Source organism: Alexandromys fortis, unplaced genomic scaffold, assembly GCF_014885135.2.
Source record: "Alexandromys fortis isolate MF-2015 unplaced genomic scaffold, M_Fortis_MF-2015_v1.1 scaffold_71, whole genome shotgun sequence".
In the NCBI taxonomy this organism is placed as follows: Eukaryota; Metazoa; Chordata; class Mammalia; order Rodentia; family Cricetidae; genus Alexandromys; species Alexandromys fortis.
This window is the reverse complement of record NW_026067954.1, coordinates 7,428,897-7,444,533: the sequence shown is the minus strand read 5'-3', so window position 1 is coordinate 7,444,533 and position 15,637 is coordinate 7,428,897. Positions and strand designations below refer to the sequence as shown.

General features: G+C 39.3%; 1 protein-coding gene across 2 annotated transcripts in view; it reads left to right on the top strand.

The window, feature by feature from the left end:
* The window catches only part of Dennd1b (DENN domain containing 1B), a 210,918-nt gene that overhangs the window by 182,471 nt on the left and 12,810 nt on the right, over positions 1-15,637 (top strand). For both annotated transcript variants that reach the window (XM_050151643.1, XM_050151642.1), the window contains 2 exons: positions 3,874-3,930; positions 4,773-4,880. In XM_050151643.1, coding sequence (XP_050007600.1) covers positions 3,874-3,930; positions 4,773-4,880 — 165 coding nt within the window. The remainder of the gene's footprint in view (positions 1-3,873; positions 3,931-4,772; positions 4,881-15,637) is intronic.

Below are 15,637 nucleotides of genomic sequence, written 5' to 3'. Positions count from 1 at the left end.
GAGGGTAACAGTGACAATAGCAGCAATAACCCAGTAATGAAATATGCTCTTTAGTGCAACAACTGAGACACAGGAAGAACAACCTCACCTGTGTCCTGTTGCATTTTCTCCCGTCCCCTACAGGCTAGCATATCTCTAAAACCCGTTAGCTGTTCCTTATAGCTTGAGTTCACACTGTTGTGCTCTGACTTTCTGGCCTTGCTCATGCTATCCGACTACTATGCTACTGACACCACTTCACCTTTGGGACTTGGTGTAGTAGGAGGGTGATTGTTCCTGGCTGCTCAGCCCCAAAATAACTACACAGAAACTGTATTAATTAAACCACTGCTTGGCCTATTAGCTCTAGCTTCTTGTTCTTACATCTTAAATTAACCCATTTCTTTTAATCTGTATATTAAGCCATGGCTGTGGCTTACTGGCAAGGTTCTATCTGGTGTCTGTCTCTGGTGGGGCTTCATGGCTTCTCCCTGATTCTGCCTTCTTCCCAGCATTCAGTTTAGTTTTCCCCGCCTAGCTCTGTTCTGCTCTGCTATAGGCTCAAAGCAGTTTCTTTATTCAGTAACCAATAAAAGCACATATACTGAAGGACTTCCCACATCAACTTAGTTCAGATCCATTCTTTACCTACTTTTCTTTCAATCCCCCAAAAGGTAAAGTCCTTCCTTTGCTCCTGTAAGAACTGTAGTATTTGCTTCACCATTTTCATCGTTTGAACATACTGATCTCAAGACGATGAATTTCAAAATAATGACTTTTCAAAGTTAATGGTTATGTATATTCTGTGTTTCTGAAGCTTACAGGGCAGTGTTGTTTTATAAGAATCCATCTTTAATTACCTTCTCAGTAAATATTTGTATGGCTCACATAATAATAAACTTTAATAAATGTTTAGTACTAGTAATCTTGACTTAAAATTGTGTTATAAATGTAATCACCCTTTGTGTGATCAATAAATCTTTTTTAAAAAATACATTTTATAGCAGGGAGGCTAATCTACAGAGTCTTTAGAATAAACCACACTGATCTTGTGATCATATCTCATAAATTAAGAGGTTTGAAGAACATGAATAAATCATTTTTGTCATATTTCTTACCCCAAACTGATCCTTCTGGAATGTCCGTATTTTAAAATTTATATGTTGAAATTTCTTGTTTGTCCATAAATTGCAAGAAACATCAGTCCTCGTTTCTGTTATATGGATACTACAGCATTTGTTTACCTAGCTTCAGTCTAAATAAATGGCTATTTTTTCAAAACTATGAGACATGCTTTTACTTTAGTTATTTATTTAAAAAGCACTTTGCCCACTAACTAGTCATTTGGGAAGAGGAACCTCAGTTGAGAAAGTATGTTCACCAGATTGGCCTGTGAGCAAGCCTGGAACACATTTTCTTGATTGATGATTGACAGATGAGGGCCCAGGCCATTGTGGGCAGTGTACCCGGGAAGGTAGTTTATGGATGATGTAAGATAGACTGATCAAGCCATGAGGAGCAAGCCAACTAGCAGCATTCCTTCATGGCCTCTGTATCAGTACCTGTCCTCAGCATCCTGCTTTGCCTGAGGTCCTGCCCTGACGTCCCTGGTTGCTGAACTTCAAGCTGTAAGATGAAATATACCCTCTCCTCTCTAAGTTGCTTTTGGTCATGGTGTTTTACCACAGTAATAGAGACCCTAAGACAACCATTTTGAGTTTGGACTTGTGCTCACCTTGAGTTAGAGTAGAGAACATGAAAGGTACTGGGAGAGAGACACTCGGAATGGTGTTACATCACAGCCCAACTGTTACTGTCTGTGATTTCATTAAAGTGGATATGATTTTTGTTGCAGTTATAAGGTTTTCTATATTATATCTGGCTGAGAAATTTTCTAAGCTCACCAAATTTGTTCTTTTTCATGCAAATAGGAACCATAAACAAAACTAAGAGGCAACAGACACACAGTCATAAACAAAAGAAGCGCCACCAGATGAAATGCTTGATCTGGCTAAATGATCTTAGTATCTTTTTTGTTAGATCATTTTGTTAAACACACAACTTTGTGTAAGCTGCAAGGGAGATGCAAACATTGTTCCATCTTCCAGGCTGATTTTAGAATTAACTGGTGGACAAATTTGGAAACTGTGTAAGAGACCAACAGTAGGTTCAATTTTATATACTAGGGACAATCTGAAAACAGTGTGACAGATAGGTTAGGAAATACTCGTGCCAACTAGAGAATAGTATGAACAAAGCAACTCTGGCCTCAGATTCTAAGAGAAAAGAAAAGCATTTTTCCTTAATAATTACATACTTTAACCAATCACATCATAGGGATGAAAATAGAAGCCTTTGGTTTAGTTGTTTTACCAATTAAATAAAGAATTAAATGTCTTTATTGACTCTAAAAAATTATAAAAACCCGGAGGATATATTTCAGTGTTAATGGCTTCTGAAATTATCTTTTTTTTTTTAAAGGTTTTTTTTTTTTTAAGATTTATTTATTTATTATATGTACAGCATTCCTTCCATGTGTGCCTGCAGGCCAGAAGGGGGCGCCGGGTCTCATTATAGATGGCTGCGAGCCACCATGTGGGTGCTGGGAATTGAACTCAGGACCTCTGGAAGAGCAGTCAGTGCTCTTAACCACTGAGCCATTTCTCCAGCCCCCTGAAATTATCTTTACTGTAATGTATTTCAGTTTGTTTTAAATAATACAAAAATAATTGTTGCATTCATTTCAGAACTTTGCTTGAGTGTTTATCTGTATTTCATTGGTCTTCTGGGCTTCACACTTGTTAATGGGGAACTTGAGAGTCATGTTTTAACTTCCCTTAAAAACAGCTTAGCAAGCTACACAGGTTAGTGGGGGCAAAGGCTTTGGAGCTGACATCCAGACTGTGTGTCTGTAGATAAGACTTATGCTGCCCTCTTTTTGGTAATGCTTAAAATACTTGTGTATTTTAAAAACATTATTTGCTCCTTCGTCTTTGAAAAGGGGAGGAGTTAGAGTTCATAACTAAATATAGCCCAGACTCGAATCTAGGCTATATAGACTTAGTCTTCCTCGGTCACTGTCCTTCTTTATAATGTGTCTTGATAGCAGCGTAGTCTTGAGGTTGTGACAATAAGCAGTGCCCTGTATCTGAGCAGCCAGCACAGTCAGGAAACACAAAACAAATGAGGCCTCCCTCCCTCTGTTTACAACCAACACTGTGAGTAGAAATCTCTGGTACAACAAAGTCTCCGCCAACAAAGTCCCAGTTATTTTAAGTTGCACCCCCTAATTTGCAGCCAGACTGGAGACCTTCAGTCGTAAGGCCAAATCCCAGAGATATGTGAGGATAGTGTGAAAATTTTCAATGACTTTGGTGAATATCTGTGTGAACTAGCCACAAGCCCATGCCAGTTTGATGCCTGTGCTAGTAAATCTCTGTCTGACACAGCACTTTAGTAATCCTCTCTAAAATTGCTTGAATTCCTTGATATGTAAATATTTGCCCAAATAATTTGATGCTGTGATTTCCTTTGTCTTTCTTTCTCATTGGTGATAATTTTAAATTAATAACGGACACTAGCTACCCAATTGATTCTAGGCTGAATGTTAACCTTTGTGTGTTTGTATGCAACACAATACATATTGGCCTGTTTTTATCAACAATTTAGGCTTAATAAAATAGTAACTAGATGGCATCCTTGGAAATAATGTTGGGGTATAATTTACTTCTTTTCTAACAAATATGGATAGTTAACAATGCTTATTTGAGATAGCAAATAAGTAAAAAATAAAAACTAGATATATTTGAGATATACTAGTAAATATATTTATATTTATCTAGTAAACAGTAATAGAAGCACGTGAAGCTAAATGCACTTACTCTCATTTTCTAGGCAAAGAGTCACGCCAGACTGGGACTACGAGAGGTGAAGAGTAAGCTGAAACACAAGGTGTGTCATCTTCTCGGGCTGTTTACTTCCCCCTGATTTTATGACTTTGCAGTCCCTACTCTACAAACCGTGTGAGATTTATGTTTTAATGGCTTATTTATGTTTTAAAAGCATATTTAGAAATATGCTTTTCTCTTTGTTCAAGAATGTATTTTTATAACAAGCCTTCTGGCAACTAACTCTTTGATATTTTATATAAATCCACTGAATAATCCCTTTATTGTTTGCATATTTTATCACAGAATGTGGAGATCTTCAAAGATACTTTTAACAGGTATCATAAAAGTGATTGCCTTTAAAGTACTACTGAAGATCTTTCTTCAAGCTGACTATTTTTAAGAAAGTATCTTTGGGTTGGAATTAATCAAGAAATGCCACCCTTTGGTTTTATAGGTTCATTCCAATGGTAGTTACTACATTGAAGAATGTTCCTAATATATAAAAGGTCACATACAATAATTGGATTTTGAACCCATGAGTATTAAAGGTATCATGCAAATGTTTCTATTTCCATATTTGTGTGTTTGCTTTGGTTACACATTACATGCTTGCAGTTTTATTAACAACTGTGTTTTGAGTTGAGAACAAACTACTTAAAATCTTCCATTGTAGTAATGGTAAACATTTATCTTTATAAATTTCATTTCAAGTCAAAGTATGGATTATTTTTTAAGTTATTAAGTCATACTATAGAAAATCATTATTTCTTCTTTAGAAGAGTCTTTAAAATTATAACTAAAGTTTTATTTTTTCTTTGCATGTTTAACAGATACTTTATTAATCAAATAACCTTAGTTAAGAGTGGATTATTGCAAAATAATTTTGCTTTTTTTCATGTATAGGACAATGAGGAAGATTATGGGACCTGTTCTGGTTTGGTACAGTATACACCAGTTTACACATTACACAGTGAAAAGGGAGGAGACAGAGAGAAACATAAGCTTTCCCAGGTAAGGATGCCCTTTGTGCCCCCAGTCTCAGGTCACATCATTTGAACAAATTCTTTAGGAGTAACTTGAACCATTAGTGTTTCTCTTATAAGGAAATTAGCATTATTGATCAAGGGAGAGCAATGTACACTCTATGGCTGTCAATGGAGAACTAGATATCCCTAGTATGAAAATTCCATCTTGAAACAGACCTGGAATGCCCTACAAATAATCTCATGTCCCAGGTCACATTCAAAGCATAAGCTTATCATAATATTCTTAAAATGTTAGCTAAATTTACCATTGGACTTTGTGTGAAGCTGTCCAAAGAATATGGTGTTAGGATAGTTCATGTCTGTAAGGTATCTCAGTAGTATGTACAGATATTGTAGCCCCCAATAGGTCCAAAATATAAAACACTGCCGATCCCAAGCCTTTTACATAAAGAATACCTAACTTGCTTTTTTTATCATGTCTTCAAAGAGTTCATAGTCCGGCGAGTCTGAGAGACAGTTAAGTGTGTGATTATGTGGAGTGTGAATGTGACAAGGAACATTAATAGATTCTGTTTTCTGCAAACATAAAATGAAACCCCGACGTCCAGTCACAAAACAATGTGTGGAAACCCAAGGGTGAATTACTCTACAGATGATGCTCAATGGGATCATCAGGAGCTGTCAGAACTGTGTCTGAAAACACGCTGGAGTGAACCGTCCTGTTAGCATGTGCGGCAGGAAGCTCTGAGTCCCTGCCCTGTCCAGGACTGAGGAAGAGTACTGCATCATTTATCACCAGCTAGGAAAAACTCACACATTGAAAGATCACTTTTACTTAAAGTACCTTGCTTTTCTCCATAGTAAACTTGAAAGGTCATGAAGCCAAACTTGGGACTGTATGTCTGTTTTCTCTAGACTTAGATATTTTATTTGCTGTTGTTATGTAAAACTTCTTTTCAAATGCTGGTATTACTAAAAATATTGTCCAAAGTGGCAAAGTGTCTAGAAAAACAGCAATGTAATCTAATTTTGTATTTAGAATAGGCTACTGTATTTATCTATTATTTTGTATTTAGAATAGTTTTTTTTATTTTTTATTTTATTTTAATTTTTATTTTGAGACAGGGTTTTTCTGTGTAGCTTTGGGGCCTGTCCTGGCACTAGCTTTGTAGACCAGGCTGGTATCGAACTCACAGAGATCCACCTGCCTCTGCCTCCCGAGTGCCGGGATTAAATGTGTGCACCACTACCGCCCTGTGCATCTGAAGGTTTTAACCAATTGAACCTTGTGTATCTAATTTAATTCTATTTGGAACCTTTAGAAATCAGCTTTAGAGTCAAATCCAAAGTTCCTACAAAGTTTCTTTTCTGACAGCTGCCAAGGTTCACAGCCAGGATGGTCATAGTATTTATCTGTGGCTCATGAGAGATTAGTGGCAGAAAAGGACCTGCACCTTAAGAAAGGAGCGGTTTATTTCCCTTACAGTTTGAGGGTACAGGAAATTCTGGATGGCGGGTATTTGAGGCTGATCACATTCCATGCATTGCAAGAAAACAGAATGGAAGGAATGCTGGAGTTAGATTTTTCTTTGGGCGCTGGTTCACAAATAATGACACGGAGATGCCTTATGAATTATGAAAGCTCGTCTTTAGCTTAGGCTTGCCCCACTAGCTCTCATAATGTAATTAGCCTGCCTTTATTGATCTATGTTTTACCATGTGGCTTTTTACCTTTCTTTCGTCTTGCATCTCCTGTTTTCTCTCCTCACACCTCTAGATTCCTCCTCTTCCTCCTTCCTCACTCTGCAGGAAGTCCCACATATCCCTCCTGCCTATTGGCTATTCTGCTTTTTTACTACACCAATCACAGCAGTACACCTTCACACAGTGTACAAATATTTGACAACAGAATTCTGTTACTTGTTTTGTTGTTGTTGTTGTTGTTTTGTTTGTTTTTAATAGTTCACTCTGGGATCACAGCCCATTGCATGGTTCCATTCTAGAAAAGCTACCCAGTATAGAGAATTCTCACAGACATGTTCAGAAGTTATTTTCATGGGATTCTAGGTACCATCAATGGAGAAATCAATATGAACCATTTCATCTCCAGATTTTGTCATCTTGACACCCAAACATGTCAATTTATAAACATAACCTTCCACCTTTTGACTCCATAGGCCCATGGCTGTCCCATAATCCAAAGTACATTCAGTACAGCTTCAAAAATCCATAAAAACTTAGCAGCCCCATGCAATTTTAAAACCCCAAAGTCCAACTCTCATCTCACAATCCAGGCAATCTCTTAACTAATGTACTTCCAATATACAATGATACAGAATATCCAACCCATTCCATAAAGGAAGTCTGCTGGGATAGTAATGACCTGGCTGATGCAGACACTAAATGCTGCAGCTTCAAGTCCTGCATCTGGGGCTCATGATAGAATCATCTGAGTAAAGATTTGAGTAGCCCCTTCCCTCCAGCTCTGTAACCTGGAGCACACAGAGCATTGGACCAACTGCAATACTGACCTTCAGACTTCTTCAGTGAATTTCTCAAGCTCTTGGCATCTTCCAGATCCTGGGCTATCCACTGCATTTTATCCTTTCTTAGTTTATAAAGTGGCCTCTCTTCAGCGGCTCTCTAGAACTCTGGTGTGAGACCATCCTGACACCCCTATGCCTCCATCTTCTATACCTACAAAACCATACCAAGTGAGCAAAGTTGCCAAGTTCAGAAGGCATTTGTGTGTGGAGCCTGGCTCCCTTGGATCCCAGTGATATCAGCATCTGTGTGCTGACCCTAGGAAAGCAAATGCCTAGGTAGTTCCTTTAGAGCTTAGAATCCCTTTGTTGATATTCTCAGTTTAGTCTCTCTACTTTCAAATAAACTTGCATTTTCTCAAGGAATCTTGATAGATTAGGTTTTACCCTTAAAATATTCCCATTGCCCCAGTGTAGAGTCCAGGTTTCTCTTTATGTCATTGATATCTGAAGCAATTTCCGCTGTTTTGAGCCTGCCTCCTCTGTGATAGGAAACTGGTCGATGCTCTTTTCCTTAGCACACCACATATTGTCTGTGTCGTTCATCTTCACTAGACAAGGGAAGAGCGGCTCACAGCCAGAATGCTACCCTGCCTTGGTCTTTCCTCCACCATACAAATTAGTCCGTTTCTTCTGTATCCAGTCGCACTCAGGTTTTCGGGAAACAGGCAGAATGTGGCCAGACTCTTGCTGTCAACATGAATAGACACTAGCCCAAACCCCAGCACAGCCCTTGCTTCTTTCTGAAATTTCATGAGTTGATCCTCCATGTACACATCTTTTTAGCACTCCTATCTTCCAGTGTCTGACCAGAATGGCCTGGTAGTCTCTGCTTACATCCTTCAAGGGCTGGTCTACCCCAAGTTCCACATTCTTCCTACAAAACTGTTCCAAACCCTGTGAGCCACATGCTCAGGTTCATCACAGCAATGGCACTGCTACTTGTGCCAATTTGTTATTAGTTACTTTTCTGTTTCTAGAAAAAGAAACCCAAAAAATCAGTTTAAGGAAGGGAGGGTTTATTTTTGCTCCTGGTTTGCAGTTACGCACCGAATGGAGGGAGTGCTGCGGGATTTTGGGCAGCCGGTCACATTCCCCACAGTTAGGAAGAGAGGGAAGGGAATGCTACAGAGCCATGGCCCCATGTCAGGTTCTACTCCAGTTGACCCAGTCAGTCTAGAAATGCCTCACAGACCTGCAGTGATGATTCAGAGCCCATCACAGAAACAAGCAGGATTCATAATCACAGTAGTGTGAAATGCCATGGTGATAAAGTGGTTTTGTGTATCTGGTTTAGCCAGTGTATACTGTAACAGAATACTTGAGCTGGAATAATATGGAAAGAACAGAAAGGTATTTAAATGTCTGAAGGCTGGAGACCCGAGGTAAAGGCACTCACGTTTCATAACATCCTTCTTGCTACTTTTCATCATATGGCAGAAGGACAAGACAGAGCAAGACCTGGGCATGGGAACTGTGGCTTTAACGTGAGTTTGGCAGTCTTTGGCTATGAGAGAGGCTGGTAGGCAGACTAAAGCTGCAGGCCTTCATGAAGAAGACCTGCTCATCTGACAATTCTCTGCCCACTGTGTCCAGGACTTTTCCTAGCTACCAGCTGTAAACAGAAGGAAAACATGAAGATATTTTTTGTAGCAAACTGAGTAATTTTTCTTTTTTCCTTTTATTAAGCTGATTTTCATAAACTATTATTAATTTCTGAATTAATTACCAAATTATGATTGTGACCAAAGCATGTCTCTGAATGAAGCTATTGCATGTGCGGAAAGCTGCTCCTGCTGCCACTCAGTCGCTCCCTAGCTGACCTGTAAACAAGCCAGCGCTTCCCTCCTCGCTTTCTGACCTCACTAATAAGATGGATTACTGACTGGATATTGACTGCGCTCAAGCTTTTGCATCTTAAAATCACTTTCATAAAAACTTTTTACTGGCTCCATAATAAGAATACTTAAATGATATTTACTCTAGAAAACAGATTTTGTTTTGATGGGAAAAAACAATGATATCTTTGTTTTCAAAGGATGTCTTAAGATAGAAACATTTTCATCCCAGGAATGCTTTTCCCAATATGAGAACTCCTCATAGATTAATATTAAAATTTCCTTTTATAGCAGAATATAACATTTGTATTATAATTTACTAATTTCTCTTTTTGCATGGTTCACATTAATTTCTAGAAATAGATTTTTAAATTGTATGTACTTAAGATATATAACATGTTTTTATATACATGGCAATATTATTACATTTAAACAAGCTCCCATATATACTGCTTTCACGGGTTACTTTGTGTGGTGCATAAAAGTAGATTAGACCCACACTTAGCAATTTCCCAAAATACAATACATTGCCAATAACCCCAGTGCAGAGATAGCCTGAACGTGATTTGAAAAAAGGAACTTGCTTTTGACATTTAGTAAAATAACATATCCCTATTTCTTGCTTTCTGCATTTTAATTAATAATATTACACATTATTTTCCTAGGGTGCTGTAGAAGTTGTAGATAACTGGATACAATATAATAAAGTATAATAGGTACTCTGTAATTGGCAGCTGTTCATATGTACACATGTGTTCTGAGGGCCAGGTCCTTTGTAACAATGGCCCTGTTTGGCTTTCTTCTCTTGTTAAATTCCTGTCTTTAGCACTTAACAATACTGTGGTTTCCAAAGTAGCAGGTATTCATCTTCATTCTAAGTGGGGTGCTGACTGCTGACTTTAGCATACGGATTTGAGAAGCAATATACATCTTGTTTTATGAATAAGTCTCTTATCTATAACTTTGTAAAATGTTTGTTTTATTGTCAGCTACCTTAAGAAATGACTCGGGATAGACTTGTCTCATTCCAGTCTGAATCCATTTAATTATCAGACATGGACCCAGGTGTGGAAAGAAGGCCGCTTTTCCAGTTTCCACCAGGGCTCACCAATGAAAGACTTTGTTTTCATTTCTTTCTCAGAATATGAAATGAATTGTGATCATTTGAATTCTAAGAATGTACCCTTATTTAACATAAGCAAAGTTTATAATCTGGATGCCATGGAGAGGAATTTAGATATTTCTGTCCCATTACTTTGCTTGTCTTTGGAATAGACAGTGAATCTATAATCCACTTCCAACAAATAGTAATTTGTGTGCTGGTCTGCTAATTAGTATGGCTATTTTCTGTTTTGTTGATGAGGCTTAAATAAATGTCAAGGGTACAGCCATGAAGATCTCCCAATTAGGCTTCACATTTGTAAAGCCCAGGCCTTTCCCTTTTGTGCGGAGATGACAGTTCTAACAGCCGCCCTAGCCTAACAGGACTCCAGGGAAAGGAGCCTTCTCTGATTTTATTGAAAATCGGGCCAGTTTGGTCCAGTGAGAATACTGCTATCGGTCATGGTGCAGAGCAGTTTTAATCCCATGTACTTCCCTTCTTTTGTCAATTTTATATAAATGGAATCCTGAAGAGTTGGGGAACAATATCAGACCATTAATTCTTAGTCTGTCATATGAAATTGTCTAAAATGCAGTAGAAATCTTTAAGAATAATAGAGAAATCCCTTTCAATAATGCTTTCTAGTTTATAAACCTGAGCAAGGCTCCACTTTAAACATTAACCTTTCTTTGCCTAGTATAACAATCAAACAGACGCATGTGCGCGCAAACACACACACACACAAACACACACGCACTCAGCTAACAACTGTACTAATGCACAAGCGTAAGAGCTTAGCCACACCACGAGTCACTCTTAACAGATGGATGGCCCTAAGCAAGGCATTTTACTGTGACAAAATGTTGTGGAAGTGGAGGACTGAAGAAGCTTTTCGGTGCAAAGCCTGATTAAAACCTTGGCACATATATCACTTTTAACTGTTTCATGCCTGGGACAAATGCCAATCCACTTGAGTTTCTCCCGTCCTCCCATCTAGGTGGTTTGTAAAAATCTTTCCAAGAAAGGCCAGCATTTCCTCTGCGGTGTGATGTCACAGAGTGTAATGTCACACAGTGTACTTGACAGTAAGAATAGTCAGGACTTCCACCCAAGTACACTGCTTACAACCGGAACAAGGTCTGCTGTCCTGTTACTGCCACATGCTGTGAAATTGGTGCACATACTTATCGTTCTTCCGTAAATAATAATGAGGATGTTTTCATTATAAAATGGGATTGATAAGATGTTTTCTCTACTATTAGGTTCACTTAAAATGAAATTTTGGTGTTTCTGTGTTTCATTATATGTTAAATTTTTACGTTTTACAAACGATTTCTTTCTTTTCTTTTTTGGTTTTTCGAGACAGGGTTTCTCTGTAGCTTTGGAGCCTGTCCTGGAGCTAGCTCTGTAGACCAGATTGACCTTGAATTCACAGAGATCTGCCTGCCTCTGCCTCCCAAGTGCTGGGATTAAAGGTGTGCGCCACCATCACCCAGCTCTACAAACCATTTCTATCATATTTGAATATCTATGACAAGTTTATAATTGATAAGCAGTACACTTTTTGTTTTAAAACACGTGCCCTAAGATGTACACCTGTACGTATACATCCAGATTTTTGGCTCACAGAGACTGTAAGCCAAACATTTTATAGTCACGGTTGTGTGTATGGGAATGTAAAAGAAATTGTTAGCCTTTTTACCAAATATGATAATCAGATAGTTTATATTTGCAGATAGTAAAATGTATATTTAACATACTACAGATATAATTTAAGTATAACCTAAAATACAAAAACTAGATGCTCTTAAATTATATAGCTAATAAGAAAACCAGAAGAAAACAGATACACATAAGAAGTTGTGTGTAATATGTTACGTATTAATGACAAAGTTTCCTTTATAAGAATTCAGTGGATTCTTTAATAAATGGTAGTACTTCCTATTCAGCTGACACAGGAAGTGTCAAGAAGTGGTAGAGCTGCCACTTGTAGTGACACACACTAGGAAAATCACAAGTTCAAAGCCAACCTAAATTACACAGCAAGATTTTTCTTTCTAAAAAAGGGAGAAAGTTAGACAGATGGAAGTAGCTACTTGCTTCTTCCCAAGTAAAACAGCAAGGCAAGTAAGTCAATTGTGATGGTGTGGGTTGGGGAGGAATATGCCAATAAGTATTCAGAATACGGAGTTTTGTAAATTAAGTTTCACATAAGACAAATAACTATGTATTTCTTTTGTAGTTTGAGATTGTAAGTATATTATTTCCCTCTTCCTTTTCTTTCTTCCCTTCCCACCTTCCTTCAGAGTTGTTGTCTCCTTCTTCATTCATCATTCTGTGTGGTGTGTGGTGTGGTGTGGTGTGTGTGTGTGTGTGTGTGTGTGTGTGTGTGTGTGTGTGTTCTCCTAAATACAACCGCTCAGTCTGTATGATGTTACTCAGGATTTTAGCGCTGACCACTTGGCATTGATAACCAATCGGTATGCTTTTCCCTGGAGAAGACTATTCCCCCACTCAGTGCTCCCTGAGCCTTGGGTGCTGGAGTTCTTTTGTAGATGTGCCCATTGGAACTGGACTCTACAGTCTACAGTTTGATTGATTGATGGGGGCTGAGGCCTATCCATGTCTGTGGTATAAGGACAAACATTTAGAATGTAGTTAGAGTTTACACTGATTTAGCAAAGTGCCAGTTGTAGGCTCTCCTCCAAGATTCCTGAGTTCATCAGCCCTGGGTGGGCGGCTAGCTTTCCAGTGCCGACCGTGGTTTCCCTTTCCAGTTCCGACCGTGGTTTCCCTCTTGCCCAGCAGCTCTTAAGGCAACAAATAGCAAACCACCATAAGCAACGTTTCTAATTTTATGTTTAATTTGGCTCAGTGTTGAAGACACTGTTAAACTAACTTTTTAGATTGAAATAATAGGAAAATCTTTTCAGAAACTTCAAATGATAAAACTTTTTGCTATAAGTTAAGTGAACGTGACCAAAGAAGTATTGCCTAAATAAAAGCACGTGATAGCAGTGTGTGTTCTAGGCTTTCTTGATGTTGGATTTAACCTTGTTTATTCTGTAGTTGATTTTATGTGAAATATCCAGGTACTGTATTGTTAATTAGGAAAAAATGTTATTTTTTTTCTGTTGGAACATTATTACTTACAAACTTTTCCTATTTGGTTATAATTAAAATTGTTTCAAAAAGAATCCAGTGGGTTCTGGATTACAAGTATGCCCTCTAGTGGAAGTTGTGTGCAAGAGTCTTTAGAAGGTAATTTGTAGAGCCTGTCATACATTGTCAGCTGAGGTATAGTTGGTCTGGCAGAGGTTGCTCACCTCATGGCAGCCCCTGAAATTTAGAGTAAAGAAGGGGCGAAGGATAAACCCTCTGTTTTCAGGGTGCACATCCCTGCTTACTTCTTCCCACCGGCCCTCACCACCTGAGATTCCAGCACCTCCCCACCCAGCACCCACCACCTGGCCAAGTCTACAACACAGGGGCCTGTAGAGGAGGACATTCCTGTTCATACTGGAGCCACGCCCCTTCCCTGTGAGGCTCAAGCTTTTTTGTATCATCACTTTCCTCGCTGGAGGGAGTTTCCCGGTCTCTCCCCAGTGCAGCAGGCTTGGTGTCAGTGTGGGCTCCTTCCCACTGGTAGAGAGTTTACTTCCCCGCTTCCCCTATCAGTCTTGGAAAGACAATAGCTTTATATAAAGATACAGAAAAGAGCATGGTGCAGCAGGCTCTCTGCTGTGCTGGATGACCACAGAGGGCCTGTATTTCCCTTACAGGACTGGGGGGTGGGAGGCCAGGGACTGCAAACACTCCTTTCTTCCCTGTCTTGGAGATTCCTAGTTACTCGAAGTTGACACATTAGCTCATACTTGTCCTTTATTTAATGACTTACCAGTTTTCAGCACCTATAACCCTCTCCGTGGCAGCTCTGATAGATGAAGCTAAGTTTACTTGGCTACTGTGGATATGGTCTCTTTAGGAGTTAGGATTTACCTTGTAGGTTATCTAGTCTTTGTCATTGTTAGGATGGGGCAGCATTCTCTTGAAGTTCTCTGCTTCCTGATGGAGGAAGAATTCAAGTGGAAGATTCTCTGTCTCAGGCCTTGGCTTCTTACCTGGTAACAACAGGAATTTCCAGCTCAATCCATTCGCTCTCTTGTGTGTTCTTCCAGTCCCCAAGTGCACCAACAGGAGGCTCTTGGTCCTCAGGCCTCAGTGTGGTCTCCTGCCTCACTGTGTCCTCCCTTCTTGGAACACTAGTATCTCCATCTTGCTGGCACAGTTCCTACTTTGAAATGAGGTTGAGATCTGCCATTTGTAGCAGGTCTTTCTCTCGCTGGGCACCTCAGAATACTCTCACCCAGCACAGATATAATAGAAATTTTTGTGGAGTCTATGTGCTTGAAATAGAGTCTGAGCCATGCACCTTTCTGATTCCACCACTTCCTAAGTCTCTGCTTGCCAGCATTTGCCCTCTCCTATGCTAACTGGGAAAGCGTTCGGCACATTGTGTGGTAAAGTAAGCTTGTCAAGGAGCGAGCAGATGTGAAATGCCTACCACTGAAGCAACCCTCAGTAAGTCTTTTACTGCACTTCAGTTACTGTCTGGAAACAGTTTTTAAAATGTGTGCTAAAGCTCTTTGCAAATAATCAAACTGCCATACATGTTCAGGACACTGCCATTTTAATTCTGTGCCATGACATTTTTATCCCACTAGTGGATTGTGTGTAAGATCAGGTGTTTGTGTAGACTTTGGGTCAGCAAAACAGTATTTCTGGATTTTGGTTGCCTCAATTCAAAAATGGGGTAGTATCAAATATTATACTTGCTTTTAAGGGCTGGAGAGATGGTTCAGTGTTAGAGCACTTGCTGCTCTTGCAGAGGATCTGGGTTCTGTTCCCAGCACCTCCCCAGCAGTTAACAACGCTGACCTCTATCTATTTCTAGGGCATCAGAAGTCTTCTTCTGACCTCCTTAGGTGCCAGGCAGCAGGATGTGCATACATGCAGGAGAAACACTCATAAGTCTTTTAAAAAGAGTAGGCCATGTCAAAAAGAAAGGGGAAAAAATTGTATGTAGTAAGCCAGGCAAGTCGGCACACACCTGTAACCTTAGCCTTGTGGGGGCAGAGACAGGACTGCAAAGCCAAGGCCAGTCTGAGCTTCATAATGTGTCTGTCTCAGAAATGTTTCATGTGTTATCAGAATCTCAATTCTGTGAAGGCCAGACAAGTTGTTTTCTGTTTCATCTGCTTATACCCATCCTATCACTCCAAATTCTCCCGCCCCCACC